Source organism: Vanellus vanellus (assembly GCF_965231255.1).
Source record: "Vanellus vanellus genome assembly, chromosome: 10".
Lineage (NCBI taxonomy): Eukaryota > Metazoa > Chordata > Aves > Charadriiformes > Charadriidae > Vanellus > Vanellus vanellus.
Window position 1 is genome coordinate 23519049 of NC_138915.1, and position 18958 is coordinate 23538006.

General features: G+C 51.9%; 2 protein-coding genes across 2 annotated transcripts; one reads left to right on the forward strand and one right to left on the reverse strand.

Annotated features, from left to right (window-relative positions):
• Positions 1–4548: 4548 nt before the first annotated feature.
• AGTR2 (angiotensin II receptor type 2) lies at positions 4549–6759 on the reverse strand. The gene has a single exon (XM_082488350.1). The coding sequence runs from the start codon at positions 5755–5757 to the stop codon at positions 4639–4641; it is 1119 nt and encodes a 372-aa protein (XP_082344476.1). The 5' UTR covers positions 5758–6759; the 3' UTR covers positions 4549–4638.
• Positions 6760–17373: 10614 nt separating this feature from the next.
• Positions 17374–18660, forward strand: LOC309675810 (uncharacterized protein; the record flags this gene model as incomplete). The annotated part of the gene is made up of 1 exon (XM_082488205.1): positions 17374–18660. One exon carries the CDS (start codon positions 17374–17376, stop codon positions 18658–18660), a length of 1287 nt encoding a protein of 428 aa, XP_082344331.1.
• Positions 18661–18958: the final 298 nt, after the last annotated feature.

An 18958-nucleotide genomic window follows, 5' to 3' on the forward strand; every position in this document is an offset into this window, starting at 1 on the left:
ACACCAGAATCACAGAATGGTTTGGGTTGGAAGGGACCTTAAAGACCAGCCAGTCCCACCCCCCTGCCCCGGGCAGGGCCACCTCCCCCCAGCCCAGGTTGCTCCAAGCCCCGTCCAACCTGGCCTTGAACACCTCCAGGGATGGGGCAGCCACAGCTTCTCGGGGCAACCTGCGCCAGGGGCTCACCGCCCGCACAACCAAGAATTTCTTCCCAATATCTCATCTAAATCTCCCGTCTTTCAGTGTAAAACCGTTCCCCCTCGTCCTGTGGCTCCCCTCCCTGATCCAGAGTCCCTCCCCAGCTCTCCTGGAGCCCCTTTAGGCACTGGAAGGGGCTCTAAGTTCTCCCTGCAGCCTTCTCTTCTCCAGGGTGAACCCCCCCACCTCTCCCAGCCTGTTCTCCCAGCAGAGGGGCTCCAGCCCTCCCAGCATCTCCGGGGCCTCCTCTGGACTCACTCCAACAGGTCCATGTCTTTCATATGTTGGGGGCTCCAGAAGTGGAGGCAGTACTCCAGGTGGGGTCTCACCAAAGTAGAGGGGCAGAATCCCCTCCTTGATATCCCAGAAGATGTGATGTTGAAGACAGCAGCCCTGGGCTGCTCCTGTAGCCAAAGCCATAGGAGACTCACCATCCCTTCCCGGCAGAGCCCATGGGCCAGAGCAACCAGCCCCTCTCTGTCGCACCCAGCTGGATCCCGCAGCAGGCAGACGTGAGGAAGGCACATCCCAGTGCTGAAGGGAACAACCTTTCCCAACAACAGCAGTCATTTTCCTCCAAGGGAAGGAGATTTGAGACGAGAGCAGCAAGTCTGCCAGCATGGAGGAAAGGCTGCCAGACCACCTCAATCCCCACGCTCCAGGTTTCCTGTGTTCCCTCCGGGACAGCTCAAAGTATCCGAAAGTCCTCATTTTCATGGGGAAACATGAGCAGTTCGCTGGCTCCATGGCACCTCCTTGGCCTTCAGCTGGGACACGGGGACGTGTTGTGGAGGGCAGCCAAGTCGTGGCAGTCCGCTGCATGGGTGGCAAGATGATATTCCTGCCCAAAATCTGGCCTGAGGAACAGGAGAAGTGTGCTGAGTGGGTGCCAGCACAGGCTCGGGCTGCGTTGACGTCTCAGGGAGAACGTGCTGTACCAAACATTTCTTATTGTATGTCTTACATAAACAAAGCATTTCGCTCACCACCCAGCACTCGCTTATGCTAACAAATGGCAGTGACTTTCTCTGCTTCATATATTGAAGTTGCGTATTCAAGTCAGCTCAGGGACACACACAGGATGCTCAGTTTGGACCGAGGCTCCTTCTGCAATTCATTTAAGTGGAGAGTAATCAACCACAGCTAGAAAAGCAAGCCGCAAACTGGATTTGCTGTGCAAATGTGACCGAGACCTCCGACCCTTGTAAGGATTCCATCCCTCTTTGGGGAAAGACCCACTGACAGCCCCAGAAGTGCTCCAGGACATTCCCCTCTCCAAAGAAACCCTGCCACCGCTCTCAGCTTTGACTCCAAACCCATCAGCGCTTCCATCCGAGGGATCACAACGCGCCCCTTCCCGCTGACGCCGACGGCACCACGGCAGGGCAGAACCGGGGCAGCCCCAGCCGAAATCCTGCGGGTGCTCATAAATCCACCTCACCCTTCTCGAGCAAGACACTGAGCAACCCCGCACGCTCCCGCCGTCCCTGCCGAAATGGGGTGACTCGCTCCCGGGCACGGTCCCGGGGCAGGCAAGGCTGGCCGGAGCGGGGCTCCCGGCCACGGGCAGGCTGTCCCGTGTTCTCTGGGAGCACTGAAGGGAACACGGGGCTTGAGAAGGACCAGGGTGGGAGGGGGAGAGAGGCTGTGGCACTGCGCAACTATTCAAATCGTTTGCAATTGCCAGCACAACATTTTCTCAAAAGCAAAAAAAAAAAAAAAGCTTCTAAATTCACAAGGAAAAAAAAAAAAAACCCAACATACTCAAATTTTTGTCCGCGTTCTTTTGCAGAAAATCTTTAAAAAAAAACAATACAAAAAAAAAAACCAACAACACAACACACCAAAACTGTGGAAAAAAACCCCCCACATTTCCATTAAAAATCCCTGAAAAATCCCATGAGAAACTTGAGCGTGATGGAAGAAATTCATAGAGCTCAACGTTATTCAATTTGCTCTAAAAATAAAGCAAACCCCTTGATACAGCGCCTCCCCCACTTCCATCTCAGGTTCCTCCCCAGCCAGCGTTTTTTGGATGTTTGCTTAACCACGCCGCTCAAATTCATGACCCATCGGAGGTACGAGGCAGATCTGGCAAAACAGAAAAGTCGCACCGCCGAGCTCGTGGGGGTCACTCCGTTTGTCACTCTTGCGCAATATGCCCTTTGGGGTCGACTTCTTTTCAAACTGCATTTTGAAAGGAGAGATTTTCCTCCCCTCTCAGTTTTGCCTGCCGTTTAATACTCATTTTTTGTTTCCCTCTTTGTAGGAGAGTACCACTGAGCGCGGCTGCCGCGGCCCCCGGCAGGCGGTCATTAGTCCCCGCAGCGGTGGGCGATGCTGCGTCGCTGCTCTCTCCTCGGGAGAGCTTTGCCCTCCTTTTTATCCTCCAGCCCCTCGCGGGTGTAAATGCGACTGGAGCTGCATTTGACATTCCCGTAGCGTTTCCCTGTCTGCATAGGTCTGCGCAGCAGGCGAAAGGCTCCATACTTGTTAAAAACCGTAGTTTTGAGCGGGTCCACGCTGATGTGTGGAAAACGCACGGTCCGTGCGCGCACTCAGGACGGGTACAGCCGAGACCCGGGTAATGGTGTAATTTAACTTTTGAGACTAATAATATGCCAATTAATGGCACTGTTGTGTTCGTTACCGACCTGTATTGCAGCAAAAGGCCTCCGCAACCTCTTATTATTCCTCTGAGCCTGCGACGCCGAACGCGGGGTTATTTTCTTAGTACGGGGGTTTGTTTTGCTGTAGCACGACTGCCTTGTTGTGCTCATCGCTAAGCAATTAACAGTTTGTCCTTCCAGAAATATCCGACGCCCCAGACGCTATTAGCTCCCTCGGAACATTTTCAACAAAAACATTCCTGGGGAGATGCATTTAGCTGCTCTTCCACTTTCTGGGGCAAGCATCTCACCGGCTACCTACCCCATGACACAACACCAGACCAGGACAGGGAGAAGGGGTTATTTGTGGTCAAGCCCCCCTTTTTGCCAAGTTCTACGCAAACTTTTCACCTCGCGTCACTCTGAGACCGGCACATTTCTTGCATAATCCCATTTTCACAGGCACCAGTGAAGAAACTTACCCCCACCCCAACAGCGAAGGACGGTTCCCACACCGGGTTCCCACGGCTTCCAGGCACCCGCCAGCGCTGGGACTTCAGGGCAGCCAAACCCCCGGTCACCCAACCGGCAGGTGTCATTTCTGACCCACAGACCCAAAACCGCTAATGCAAACCTCAAGAGTAATTTGTCAGAGAAGAATTCCCTGAAGCTCTTTCGGTCGCCCCGCGTCACCCAGCCTGGGGACATCCTGCTGGTGCTAACACATCCCTCATTTAGACTGAACCCGTCAAACGCAATCCTTTCTGAAGGGTCCGAAAGGACCAGTACCTCTCCAGCTAAAAGAAAATTTCAAACGGTCATCAAAACCAACCTCAAAATAGAATCAGTATTTGCCAAATGCTTCTTTCCCTCCCCCTTCTCTTTCTTTTATTTACAAATGAATAAACGCCCTTAATGAGATGCGGGTTAAGAGGAGTCACACCATGGTTTTGCTTCTGGGTGTCAAGACAGACTCGCTTAGGCTTTCTGTACACGGTACCCCAAAATTACAGTAGCCATTGACATTTTAAACGCAAAAAGTCTTGGCAATCAGCAAGTCGTTTCCCCGAAGGCTGCCGGAGGGTGTGTGGGACACAGCGTGCCCGCGTCGCAGCGGGACGTAGCGTGTTCGGTTCCCGGGGCCTTACCGTCAAAAATGACCGCGCTGAATGGAAGCAAAGGACCATCTGTCCTGCGAACCTGTTACCTGCTGTGAGAACGGTATAAACACATGTATGCGGTTGTGCTTTCCCCCCAAAAATACTCTCCTGCCTCCAGCCGCTTGCCGAACCGTGTCTCCGCGTGTTCTCAGGATGCCAGGCCTAAGCAAGCAGGAGGCGTATTTAATGCCCTTTCCGCGCATCTCCAGCCATATATTTAAAAAATAAAATAAAATAAAGGTCAAAAATATTTTCTTACAGATAGATCCAGAAGTATCTGCACTGATTTATTTGCACGTTCTCTAGCGAGAATCTCTTTTAGAGAAATCAGCTGAGGGTGTCATACTCAGCACCTGCACGATTGTAGCTATCGTGCGATGGTCCTTTGGTATGTTTTGTCTTTTTGTGTTACGCTAAACACTCGCCTGAGCTCAGCCACGCACAGGATGATATTTAAAATGCCGTCAATATATTTATTTGCCAGAACGTCCCCTCTACGTAAAACTCGAGCGCTCATTGCAGAAAAGAAGAATAAAACCCCATGTATGGGAACAGCCTTCAAACAGCTGGTGACTGAACAGGCACAAACCGAAGGGAAGAGAAGAGAGGAGTGTCACCACCGCAGGGACAGCCAGCTGCCCTGACATCGCCCCACATCATGCCCCAGGGCCTACAGCAAGGACTCAGGCCCCCCTTCCCGGCCCACGGGGGTCTCAGCATCTCTGAAGCAGCTCCCTTTCCTCAGAGAAGAGCTCTCTCGGTGGCTGTTGAACTGATAAACTCGTCGCTTAAACAAGCGGTGGAGCTTCTCCTGGAACTGGTTCCCAATAAAGCAGTAGAGCAAAGGGTTGGTGCAGCTGTTGGCGAATGCCATGCAGATGGCGAATGGCAGCGCTGTGTCGATGGCCCCCGTCACGTCACAGTTGTTAATGACGTCCATGCGAGCCAAGGCATCCAAAAACGTTAAAATGTGGAATGGGAGCCAGGAAACAAAGAAGGCCACAACAACGGCAGCCACCAGCTTTAGGACTTTGTCCCTCTTCTGCTTGTTTTTCCCAAACTCCCGTGCTTTGAGCAAGTGCCTCCTGATCCAGACGTAGCACGTGGTGATCACCGGCAAGGGGATGAAGAAGCCGAGGGCATTTTTCAGAAAAGCTGTTGCCACAGACCACTTTGCATAATTCTCATGAGGAAAGGCCATGATGCAAGCGTTGACCCCCAAGCTTGCCACGTCGTGAGTGTCGCGGAAGTAAAACGTCGGGAGGGAGGACAAACAGGCAAGGCCCCACACAACCAACGCTATACAATAAGCTTGTTGCGGAGTTCTTCTCTGGGAGCGAATAGGATGGACAATAGCGTGGTACCGGTCCACGCTCATGCACGTAATGAAAAATATGCTTGCAAACATGTTCAAGCACAGGACGGAACTGGAGATCTTGCACATGAGAGACCCGAAGAGCCAGTTGTACCCCTGCGCGTAGTAGGTAGCCCAGAAGGGAAGGGTGGCGAGGCACAGCAGATCCGCCACGGCCAGGTTGAAAATGTAGATGTTAGCGACTGTTTTGGGGCCACTGTAACGACAGAGCACCGTAACCACCACGCCGTTGCCAACCAACCCCAGAACAAAAACCACAGCAAAGAGCGCTGGAATTAGTGAAAACTGGTAATCTGAAGAGGTAAGTGGGCAGGGAGGGGGCGAGCGCAACGCGGCCGATGAGTTTGTCGCTGCTGTAAAGGGGACTTGGAGAGTTTCTCTGGTGGTGATGACCAGGGAGTAGTTGCTCTGCATGTTGGTGCTGGTGAAAAGAGAGGTTCTGCAGGAAATTCATGCGCTAGCAGCACTTTTCTATCGCATCGCTCACCTGCGGATGAGAAACCGTGTGTTAGACGCGCACCCTGCGGCCGCCTTCGCTCTAGAACCACACAGTCACCATAAAATAAAAACCATTTAAAATTACGTCCGTTAAGCTGAGCGCTGAAATACCAGGCAACCCCACCGGCCTCCGTTCCTCCGTCCCACTGACAGGACACAATTAGCTCTAGGGAGGTCACGGCGCTTTTTAATTAGCCTGGCAGAGAAGCGAGCAGCTGGGTCTTATCTGTGGTTACAGATGGTGCTTTCTGCGGCCAGCAGAGCAGAAAGATTATTGACTCAGGAGCCGGAGGTACTTCGGTGACTTCAGTGACCAAAGGCAGCGCTGAAGCCCCTCGTGATCCTTTTTGCAGCTTTTTTTTTTTTTTTTTTTTTTACGCTATTTCTGGCACTCTGTGTGGTTAAAATACTGTATAGAGGCAGCACTCACCAGTGGGGATCACACCTGAGGGTCTCCCGGGACTACACAGGCATGAAAGCAGCTTTTTAACAAGGCTATTAGGAAAGCAAGCTTTGAATTTTATGTTGTTGTTTTTTTTTTTTTTTTTTAATTCACAGGGCTGGATTCAGAGACACTGAAGGGTCTTTGCAAAATGTCATTTATTGTCAGAGTCCTTCTCAAAGCAAATCTGCCTCTCCTGCCCTCGTGCCGGCTTTTAATCAGAAAAGAAATATTTCCAACGTAGACGCAAGCAACAGACGATCAAGTACTCGGTCCTTGCAGGCGTTGGATTTGACAGGAGTATTTGCCGTTCATTTAGAAAAATCGGGACTGGGTTCCAGTAGGGAAAAACGTAGCTACAAACCAGCTAAAATAGGAGAGTTAATTGGCAGGTCTGTCTTTGTGCCAGTTCAACAGCTCGTGTCCGTGCTCCGAGCAGGGCATTTTCCAGACTTTAAGGTTTTATAGTCAATAAAGAAGACATCATACCCAAATATTTTATTTTCCATAATAGAAAGAAAATTCCTTTTAAATTAAGTCTTATAGAACTAGTCAGGTGTTTAGGAATTCTCAGGGGGCCCTAAGAACAACAGAAATTTTGACCAAGACAAGGCAGCAGAGTTGGGTAACGATATATCTCATTTAACAGAAGACAACCGATCATTTCAAACACATTTTGCTATATTACCAGTTTAGTGTACTGTAGCTTATCATTTGCTCAATGCAAAATATACAATACGCTACTTTGAATATACCGGCAGGTATTTAATTTTAATTAGATTGTCCCATCAATGAAAATTCAATAGGAGAATATCAACGCACATTCCCGCAGAGTGCCAATATTTATAGTCCCAAATACTGGATCGCAAGCCCACGTTCTGCAATCAAACAGGTCTTAAACCAGAGGAAAGGTTTTTGTTTGGTGAGGACAAAGATTCAGGAGAGGGGCTGGAGCCCCGTTTTGCCCTTAACTCTTCTGTCCTGAGCCCCTCACTTCAACCTACAGAAACGGGAATCTCAGGAGTAGCCACAAAGCGTTACGTATCTGATTTATTCCTAACGGACCACACCACAATTAATTTTAGCTATATTACTGGGAACCAGGTTTCATTGACAAACACGCTCCCCTCTCCGCCCTGGTGCCTTAAAATCTGCTTCTAAACCAGTCTATTACTACTATTACTTAAGACACAACGAGGCATTTCATCACCAATCGAATCTAATCAACGGAAATTAGGTTCTAACAGCAGATAGAAAACATACCTCTCTCACAGCTCTCATTCGTCTGGATGGAGCTCTTGAACTACACGCTCCTTTTTTCCCCCGTTTTCCTGCTCGCGAGTATCACCACCAGCAATCTGCTCGCTCATATCTGCCGTTTTCCCACTGGGAGACTTTAACCTACATAACGGGAGAACTGAAATACGACCGCCCGCCAGCTTCTTTTCCTTTTGGAAGCAGAACAGTTTGAGAACATCCCCCCCACCCCCACCCCTTTTCCGAGGCCACGTGAGCACATGCAGTAAATCAGGCGAGAGGAATGAGACAACCCAAAAAAAAAAAAAAAAAAAAAAAAAAGTAAGCGAGAAAGAAAGAAAAAGGAAATTCATACGGATATCTCTGTGGGTTTCCACTGCAGTTCTTGGGCCAGGAGGATGCACCCACATGCAAACCACCTTCTGCCCCCCACGTGTTCGTGTCACATGTGCGAGCCTCCAGGCGCAAATTCAGGGAGATTCCCGTGCGCCCTGTGGAGCCCCAGCAGCACTCGCAGACGCATCTGAGCGCGGAATAGGCTGTTGGTCCTGCCAGAGCTCACCGCAACGTGAACACACGGAGAGAGAAAGTGGAGGAACGACCGCAGCATTCACACCAGCTTTGCCTGTGTAAAGGGGGCTGATCCCGTCTCCCAGTTAGGAGGATGGGAAAGCCACTGCCCGAGATCTTTGCAAAGACACACACCGAGGAGGAGAGCAGGAGGAACCCCCGTGGCCGAGAGCAGGCTGGGCTCTGAGGCTGCGCCGGGGCAGCACACCACCAAAGGCAGCAGATGGGCAAGGCTCCGTGCTCCCGCCCATTCGCCCAAAACGGAGTCTGTGCATCCGCTTCTCTCTGGCGTCCTGCGCTCCACCTGGCCCCAGCCTCCTCTCCCTGGAAGTGGCGCCGAGAGGGCCGCTGGGGCAAAGGAAGCATCCGTAAGCCCCCTGCTTCGTCCTGATACCCTGGGTGGGATCTCCTCTGTGGGAGCAGCCCATCTACTGGGGACGTGTGCGCGGCGCTCCCCGGGCAAGGCTGCACGTGCCAGATGGAAAGCAACCACAGAAGTCCCTACCGGTGACATGTCCCTTTGTCCCAGCCAGGTGCTGCTGGCCGGCGGTCCATCACCAGCCGGGGCTGGACCCAAGCTCATCCCGTTCTTTGGACACTGCCGCAGCCTTGCGGCGCTGGGTATCCAGCTGTGGCAGCTTGGGGAACCCCGGTGCCTGCCCTTGCTCCGGGACTGCGCAGCACACCGGGGGCAACGGGCATCACGGGCTCCATAACCAGCTCGGCTTACGCTAAGGTGACCCAGAAGAGAGATGAAACAGGAAGAACAGCCTTTTACCGGCATCTCCAGATGAACCGAGGGCTGAGCAGGCTGTGGAGAACACACTCACCTTTCTGTCTTGGACCCAGGAAGAGCTGCAGAGAGTGCTGGAAAACGTTGTCAACAAACTCACATACATGCCCTGGAGGAGAACACTACTTCTCAAGGCAGGGAGAAGAGCCCCTGCCAGCTTTTGGCTCTATCTGCCTCATATTAAGAGTCCAGCTCTTGTGCAAAAGGAGACGGGGTTATTTAAAGAAGTGGAATCCCGCACGACATTTCTATTTATCCCACTGGAGCTGATTTACTGCTTCACGGACACAACGATAGAGCAGTCAGCGGTCAGGACTGTCGGGCTGCAAGCACACAGGCAAACACTGGCAGGGAAAGGAAGCTGGAATAGCTCAATGAAATGACATGCTGAGAGCGGACGGCACAGAACAGACCCAAACATCACAGGTATCTTGAGGGAGGGTAATACCAAATCACTGCACAGGATGGGAAACCTCATGGAAACCTCATCTGTCCCAACGACTCAAGCACGGCGTGTCACAGCCAGAGTTGGGCAACGCACATGTCAGCACATCCTTGTTATCTCGAGATATATACGAACCTCCCCAATGCACACACTGACCCATTCCATAAATGTTTAGGCAACCCTTCCTCTTCCTTTCCCCATTCATTCCTCCCCACCCTCATTTGAGGTTGTCTTGGAGAGGCAGAGAAGGAGGGGAGACACCCTGGAACCGCCAAAATTTGCATTCCTCAACAAAAAATAGAGAAAATTTGTAAAGGAAACAGTAACATCCATAATAGCTTGGGGGCTGAAAGAGTCAAGACTTTTAACCAAAAAGCTCTAAGACGAAGATCTGCACTCAGTTCCCACGCTACAACCACTGCCAGGAGAGTTGGGTTTGTTCAAGAGGCATTAAATAGATGCACCTCCTAGAGACATGCTGCAGGAACTCTGCCCTTTCTTCAAACCAAACACCTACCAGGAAGGTCACCAGGACCAGGTGGGACGTGTAAGTGCAGAGGTCAGGCGTTCCTACTGCAAAGGAGAAGAAATGCCCCTTTTGCCCCCAGTCTCCCCCGTACGTGCCCTGCCTTGGGTCTGGCAGACTGCTGACTCTCAGGGGAGTGACCTGAGATGTCACCGCTCATTCTGACCCATCATCATTCAATTTTTTTTAACTAACAGTATACAACAGGACACCCTCAGCCAGGAATTCTTGCTGCTTTGCACACAAGTGACCGATGAGGGATCTCGTTCCGTCCTTCATCAAACATCCAGTGTGCTTTGTAAGCAGGGCAAAAAGTCCAACGCAGGAGAGTGTTTATTTTGCAAAGATAACAAACACAAATTGTTCACATTTACATACAAGGTTTTCCTTTCCAGATGCGCTTTTGACTGCGTCTATGCTGTTCCACCTCCAAAACTGTCTGAAGCTTTGTGCTGGGTTCCTACCTCTCAGTAGACAAGAGCTGGTCCTGATGCTCCTGGTGCAATGGGGGGGGGGTCACACCTTGGGCTGCCCTTTGCCAAATCCTGCTCCCGCTCTTCCCCCTCCACCAGCGCTCAATGTACTCCATCCCTTATCCGATCCCAAGTTCTCCCTCCAAAGCTCCATTTAGCCAACGTACAAACCCCTTCCCTCTTCCCCCACTATTTCTTTCTGCCTCCCACTCCGAGCACCGCCAATACGCGAACGGCTGTGAGATAGAAGGTACAGCCGATACGGACGCCCGGGTTGTCCCCGCACACGCCAACCTTGTGCCGTGCAGCTGAGCTGATGTCCCCTGAGCTTGCAGGACACGTTTGTCCAGCTCCCATGGCCGGGCTGGGACATCATCCAGCGTACGGACCAGCTGCAGCAGAGTCCGGCACACAGCTCGGCGCAGAGGCTGCGGGCTTTTTACCGTTCACCTGCCTGCAGAGTTACAAAAGCTGGGCGTTTTCAGCAGAAGAAGACCCGTTCGATGTTAAACGGTGAGAAGTTAGTGCTTCCCAGAGTTTGAGGAAGGATTTGATGTGCATCTTCTATACCAAGAAAAAATAATAATGTCACAATTCAAGAGAGGCAAAAAATTTTGCTGCATGTTCAAACACAGCACTCGGGTTTACCTTTCTATCCTCAAGCCCGTGCACATAAAATGGTCACTAGAAGTGTTAAAAAAAAAAAAAACAAAAACAAAAACGGAAAAACCAAACCACCCCTGAAATAACAGATCAAACCTAAAAAAACCCAAACCCAAAAATACCACCCACACAAAACCACACAAACACAAACTTCAAGTAGCAACTTCTGATCAATTGTGCAAATTAAAAAACCAAACCAAAACAAAAACCAAACCAAAACAAAAACCAAACCAAAACAAAAACCAAACCAAAACAAAAACCAAACCAAAACAAAAACCAAACCAAAACAAAAACCAAACCAAAACAAAAACCAAACCAAATGGATGCATAACCCAACACAGCCCGGTAGGGCTCCGACCCCTTCGGTGCTCGTTCACAGCAGGACGCCCTGACTCCCTGGTCCTGGGGCTGGCAGCGGGAGCCGGACCCAGCACCCACACACCACCGGGGCAGCGGTGACTTCCCATCGTGCCAGATGGCGTGCTTGCATCGTGCCGAATGATAGACCTTCTGCACACCCTCACCAAAACCATCCTTCCACTCCCTAAAGGGGCTCCAGGAGAGCTGGGGAGGGACTTTGTACAAGGGCATGGAGTGATAGGACGAGGGGGAATGGCGTCAAACTGAAAGAGGGGAGATTTAGGATAGATATGACGGAGAAATTTTTCCCTGTGCGGGCGGTGAGCCCCTGGCGCAGGGTGCCCCGAGAAGCTGTGGCTGCCCCATCCCTGGAGGTGTTCAAGGCCAGGTTGGACGGGGCTGGGAGCAACCTGGGCTGGGGGGAGGTGGCCCTGCCCAGGGCAGGGGGTGGCACTGGATGGTCTTCAAGGTCTCTTCCAACCCAAACTATTCTGTGATTCTATGATCCCGCCTGCAACTGGGCTGCCCCGGCACTCCATAAACTTTTATATGCATTCCTCCTTCCCACATTTGTTTGTTTAAGGGCTTCTTTAGGGATTAACTGCTCAGTCTTGCAAGTAAGATTGGAGTATCTACCTCGTCCTTCCCCAGCCCACGAGTGCTCTCGGAGAGAAAGCTGCTTTCTCGCATCCTTTTGGAAGAGCAGTTGGGAGCAGGGACCAGTAGGAAATCGATGGCTGAGGTAGCGAGTCCCACTCGCACCCAGCACCCGTGGCTCTTGCACGCTGTCTTGCACCAGGAGGGAGAACTGCCAGCGTTTTTACAGGGAAGACCTCGGTCGGTGTTTTGCTTTGCCTCCTGGAGCCACGATTTCACGTGGAAGTGGGGGCAGGCCTGGGGAAAGCCCCGCTATCCCACTGCGCAGCAGCAGGGCGGTGAGCACAAGGAGCCCCCCAAGCCGGGACTCATCAGAGTACGGTATCAGAGCGCTCTGGTCCCATTCATCTGCTGGAAGAAACCAGTTCTTGAAGCCGTTCGGTGTCTGGAGCGGGGCAGAGGCAGTTCGGAGGGAAGAGGGACGCCCTTTCCCCCTCCAGCACGCAGAAAACTTTTCCAAAGCGTTTCTTTTATGAGAAGTTTGTGTCCAGCCGGCAGCACTGCCAAGACGGAGATTATCTTCCATGACATTGTTTGTTCAAATAATTGGCTGCAAGCATTTTACAAGCTACTAAAAAGTAGTAAAGAAAACAAGCACATAAGTGACTTTCAAAACACGCTGCGCCCGCTGCTATTAAAGGCGGCGAGGTCAGATGCGCCCTGGCGCTGCTGCCAGCGCACAGCCCGCCCGACCTCGCTGAAGGCAAGGTTTGGCCAGATTTGGCTCTGGATTCGGGCAGAGCTCCGTTCCCGAGCGCCGCACAGCTTCCAGCCACGGCCCCAGGTAAAGACGGACCACCAGGCTTTGCCCACAACGGGCACAGGGCCTAAACCCCATCATGGGCACTGCTGCGGCCGAAGCGCAGCGTTTCAGCGGCTGAGATCCGCTCAGGCAGATCGCCACAGCAACCCCCGTCCAGCTTTCAGAAGGAACAATCTTTCCTCACGGGTAATTTCCTCCTGCTCGCTTCTCCCGGCCTAGTCGCTGCGATGAGCGGCGGAAGTCAAGACGCTGAAGCCCACAGCTTGTGGGAGAGAGCTCCCTCCTGCCTGACTTCTGCTTTACTGGTATTAATACATGTCTATAACCGGCATTTAAAGGGTGCGGGAGCGTACTTTACATTCCTTCTTAGGGTCTCCAAGTGATTTCTTTTTAGGAAGAGCGAGGACTCCGTGGCCAGTTTCATAGAGCTACACAGTACCCAGGGGGGTCTCTTTCCAGACATCCTTTAAAAATAAAAAAATCTTCCCTCCTTTGCTGTTTTGAACTATACTCCCTGCAAGCATCTTTTCCCACTTTTTAAGTGTTTTTGTCAGGAATTTCTCTTATGTACCAAAAACGTACATGAAAGAGAGTTCAGCAGTTAGACAAAGCTTTGGGGGAGTCAGAATATTCCCGACAGTTGGGTATTCCAACGTATTTAATCCTTCTTTTAATGCACAGAGCTATTAAGCGATTCTGCTCACCCCACCTCTGCCCACCAGAAAGTTTAAAGAAAGCAAACCTTGGCTCCTTTAACTCATTAGACCAGCAAGACCTTGCCAAAGTGGGTCTTTGGACTGCTCGTCTCAGACCTCGATCCTGTAAAGAGAATGCAGCTCCTTAAAAATCTACAGTGTTAGGCAAGGCTCTTGACATCAGCTATAAACAATTTCTGAAGTGGGTGTGCTGGGCTATAAATCCCAAATGTCAGATAAATCAGCGCGTGAAGAAAAGACAAAACACGATCGCGGTCATGCAATGGGTGGAATACATTTTAACAGAAGACCTGCAGTGGCTCAGCCTTTCCATCAAAGCCGGAAGGATGAGCCATCTCACCCAAAACACACGATGCGCTCCAGAAAACCCTCCCTGCAGATGGAGTGAGACAACCAAAATCCCCACATGCGGAGCACAGAGAGCTGAGCCTGGAAAAGACAGCCCAAGAGCCGAATGCTCATAATTGGATGCACCACAGTATTTGTTAAAAAAAAAAAAAAAGTAGCCGGAGAGAAAAATCATGCGGTTGTTCTTCTCAAGGACTATAGAATGGGTAGAGTTGGAAGAGACCTTAAAGACCATCTAGTTCCGACCCCCCTGCCATGGGCAGGGACACCATGTCTACCCCGTCTCTGCGGCATCCGATGAGGTAGCCACGCTGGCTGCCGCGATGACGCTCGAGAAGCTGGAGGTGGACAGGCAATGCTGAGCGCTTCTGGCACGGCACCGCCACACACACAGCGCACACCTGCTGTCACTATCTTGGATCAACGCTCAGCCCCCAGCAAGGGTTCAGCTCTCTACCACGTTGGGCGACGCCACACCACTGCATTGCTCTGCTGCAAGGGCGGCTGCAATCAGGCGCCACCAGCAAGGGTGGCCCAAGGCAGCCAAAATCCTGGCAAGGCAGCTGCCAACCCCCCCCGTGCGTCATGGAATTGTGACAGGGAGCAGCTGGAACTACCAAACTCATGACAAGGTGTAAAAATCTGGTCATTTTGATACTTATGGGCTTCCTTGGGCACACAGGCTCTGAAGCAAGGAGACATTCTGCAGCTGTGTGGTCCTGTTTCACCACTATGTTTTAGCCCAGTTAGGCAACATCTGGCAAGGATGAGCTTTAAGAGCTGCGAGCTTTCCGTCTCTGAAAATCTCCAGTAGGAACTCAAGGAGAATTAGAGCGAGCACTGGGCTTAAATAAGGGCCAGAACACGGCAACGCTGCTGGGATCACAACCAGAAATAAAGCCTGCATAGAACAAAAAGGACACCAGTGCAAGCAATCCATCTTCTTCAGTCTGAGCTACAAAACCCCAGCTAGAGGCGGGCAGACACAGAGGAGCTCACTCACCCTGCACAGAGACCAGCAGGATCCTGTCTCCTTCACGGGGACGCGCAAAGTTCTGGAGCAATGGATATTCATAGCTGTGCTGCGGCAGGAGGCAAGAGAAGCCGTGGAGATCCCAGCAGCGGGACATCCCTCCAAAGCGAAATCCTTGAAGGAGTAGTCCCAGCTGTGCCAGGAGTACAGAAAACAGGGAATCACCCATCAAAACCTTCAGAGTGGCCCCGAACGTGAGTACCCGGATGGAGCGAGCAGCACATGTTTCCACGTTTCTCTGGGGCTCCCAGGACAAGGTCCTTGGCAAAGTGCTGTCACCGCTGCTCTCAGGGTGAAAACCAGCTTTTGACCCCAAGTAACATCGCAGCGAAGGCTGTCTGACTAAATAAATGATGTTGTTTACAGCTGGAAGATGGTCTCCGTTACACAACGTGGCCATCCCAGCCAAGCTTCCAGGGAGAAGCTGTTCTTTGGGGGGTTGTTGCTTGCAAAAAGGAAGACGAAAACAGAACTAGCTGAAGCCAACACGGCAATTACTGGGAAACGTAATCCACTTCTGCCAAGAATACAATAGAACGGCAAATTTCTCTAATTCACACTTACTGGTGGGTATATCATATATTTGGGGCTTTAGCCACTGGAGAGAGCTGGCGGAGCAGAGGAGAGAAAGGAAACCCAAATCCGTAAAACACGAAAAAGAAAAAAAGCTGAGACAGACCATGAAATTAAGAGCAGTGAAATGCACCCGCAGGGAGGGGGTAGGGGAAAGCGCTTCGAAAGCATCAAACCCAGGAGAACTCCAGCAAAGAGAAGCGAGGTGGAAAACGAAAATGAAAAGAGTGAGAAAACCCGAGAGCAGCAGCTGTGTCGCTGGTTGCCCTACAAAGCCATCAGCTGCAAGGCCCGCGACTCGTCCTCTTGGCATCGTTAGCAAAATAATCAGCCCGCAGATTGCTGATCCCTGGCTGCGGGGTGCCTTCTCTTCTCCCAGGGAACAGGCGACAGGACAAGAGGAAACGGCCTCAAGCGGCGCCAGGGGAGGTTTAGGATGGAGATTAGGAAAAATTTCTTCCACGAAAGGGTTGTCCAGCACTGGCACAGGCTGCCCGGGGAGGTGGTGGAGTCCACATCCCTGGAGGGATTTAAAAGGTGGGTAGACGTGGTGCTGAGGGACATGGGTTAGTGGTAACTTATTAGGTTAACAGTTGGACTTGATGATCTTAAAGGTCTCTTCCAACCAAAATGATTCCGTGATTCTATGATCCACCAGCCCCCTGATTGCACTTTTCCTTTGCACTCTGGATATAGGATGAAAACCAGAGAGGGGTTGAAGGACATGGGTTTTTAGGGACCCAAGCCCATCTCCTGCTGCTCAGTGACACCTTCAGACCTGCTGGGGCCAGGCAGCGCCCTGGGAAGGGCAGCGTGCCCTTGGGGCGCTCTGCGTTTCGCCCACGGGAATCATCTTTTCCCACTCAGAGAGGGGCTCAGGGGTTATCCTAAGAAGAGGCTCCACCAGGACACAGCACTCCCCCGCACGTTCTCGGCTGCAGGGAGCGTCAGGCTTCCACAGCTCCCGACGGTCTCCCGTCTTACTGCAGAGGAGCCACAGCCATTGATGGGGCTGTGCTCAGGGCTCAGCTCCACTTCCTTCGGCATCCGGATCACGGTCCGGGCACAGGGCATCTGCCAGCATGTGCAGCCACACCAGGGTGAGAGTCCCCATTTTGCATCCAGATGGCACAGCCACCCTCGGCTGCCTTTGCTGAAGCCCTAAACTGGAGAAAAGTACAAAAATCCCCCTCCAGAATGGAGGTTTTTTGAGAAAAAAAAACTCTTTGGGGAGGGACTCTTTATCAGAGTGGGGTAATGGTTTTAAACTGGAAGAGGGGAGATTTAGATGAGATATTAGGAAGAAATTCTCTACTGTGAGGGCGGTGAGCCCCTGGCGCAGGTTGCCCCGAGAAGCTGTGGCTGCCCCATCCCTGGAGGTGTTCAAGGCCAGGTTGGACGGGGCTTGGGGCAACCTGGGCTGGGGGGAGGTGGCCCTGCCCAGGGCAGGGGGGTGGGACTGGATGGTCTTCAAGGTCCCTTCCAACCCAAACCATTCTATGGTTCTATGAAAGTGCCAAGCAGATCCTGAGAACGGTGATAACCCAGGAGCAGGAACCTCTCCCAGACAGATCCCGAGGGAAGTCTGTTACCTGCTGCTCTTTGCAGAGCGCAGGAGGTGGGAAAAACCTCTGCTGGAACGTGATGCTCGGCTGAGAAATCGCCCTGCCTCTCAGTAATGCTCTTTACAGCAGGGCGGCACTTAATCGGCTTTTATCTATCTGCCTAAAGACTTGATTCCCCACCGGTCTGCGGCAGGAAAAACCGGCTATTTTCACCGTGCACTAAAAGCACAGCCCAACCGACCCTGCAATGCTCGCGGTTCGCCCATCCAAAAGGTACAGGCTCTTTTTCTTGCCTCCTTCTCTACTATCCATCAGGTATTAGATGCGGTGGCTGACTTGTGGCTGGTCATGTTCTTTCTTGTTATATTTATATTTACTTGTGCCGCAAAGGCTGGACTGAGCCTCAACACCTCCGACTCATGCCCAAGCGTGTGCAAATGTGCACCTGAAGAGATTATCCACTGTAACAGAGCCGGACTGAGAGCCCTCCCCGGAGAAATAGCGGCATCCACCGTCTCGCTAAACCTCTCCAATAATTATTTGCGGATTCTCACCGCCAACACCTTCAGAAACCTGACTTTCCTCCACAGCCTCTGGCTGGATGGAAACAATCTGACTTTCCTGTCCCCGGGGACCTTCCACGCTCTCAGCAAGCTGCGAGAGCTGCACCTCAGCAGGAACTCACGCCTCACCTACCTGCACGCAAACACTTTCCGAGGACTGTTAAACCTCATCAGCCTGGATTTGTCCCACTGCAATATCTTCGAAATCCACCCACTTCTATTTTCGCCCCTGCCTTCTTTAGAAAGGCTCGATTTAGCCTCCAATAACATGCGCTACGTTCCACAAGCCTTTAGGAACCTCTCCAGCCTCACCAGGCTGTCCCTGGAGGGCAACCACATAGAAGCCATTGGCAGAGATTCCCTGAAGGACCTGGAGACCCTGTACGATCTGAATCTCAGGAAGAATCGGATATGGATCATTCAAAATGGCGCTTTTACAAAGCTTCTCAGATTGGGCACGTTAAATTTAGGACACAACTTCATCGCCGATTTGCCTAATCAGCTTTTCGACGGGTTGATCCAGCTCAAGACCATGCACCTTGAAGCCAACAGAATCACTGCTGTCGACTGCACCTTCAGACACCTCCTGAACTTGAGAAACTTGTACCTGAACAACAACCAGATCTCCTCCATCTCAGACTCTGCTTTCTCGTACTTAAACAAGCTGCACTTCCTTCACCTGAGCAAGAACAACCTCAGCTCCCTCCCCATCCGCTTGTTGGCTGAACTACCAAAACTGAAGTACGTGTTTTTATCCCACAATCCCTGGAAATGCGACTGCAAGATGCTTTGGTTCTGGCGGTGGACCGCAACGCGCAGGGGAGCGATCGAAGGGCTGCACTGTGCCTTCCTGGGCCCTCACAACAAGACGGCGCTCGATGTCCCCCGTCCAGGGGACCTGACGGACTGCATGGCACCACCAGAGCTAGCGGGCGAAGACAAGTGCAGGGTGGCCGGTACCAGCGTGGCTCCCGGCCCCCCCGCTCTCCCCAGCAAGGTCACCCTGCTGGCACTCATCTGCCACGCGTGGTATTTTGCGAGGGGATGGGACACCTCCGCGGCCACGTTTTGACAATGTTTAAATTATAAAGGGGAGGCCACTTATTTATTTTCTCGCTATTTCTTCGTCCACAAGGGTCTTCATTGCAGGTGGGATGTATATGGAAACAGAGGGATTTCGTTATGCAGGAATAAACGCTTTCGTTCACGGGCAATGCTCAAATCTGAATTGCTAATATCCAAATTTAACGTGCGGAGGAGAAGCTGGCAGAAGCTGGGGCTTGTGCTGGGTGACGCGGGGCTGGGATGCGTGGCCCCACCGCAGCCCCCGTCCTCCCCCTTTCCCGACTGCCCACGGGCCACGTGCGATC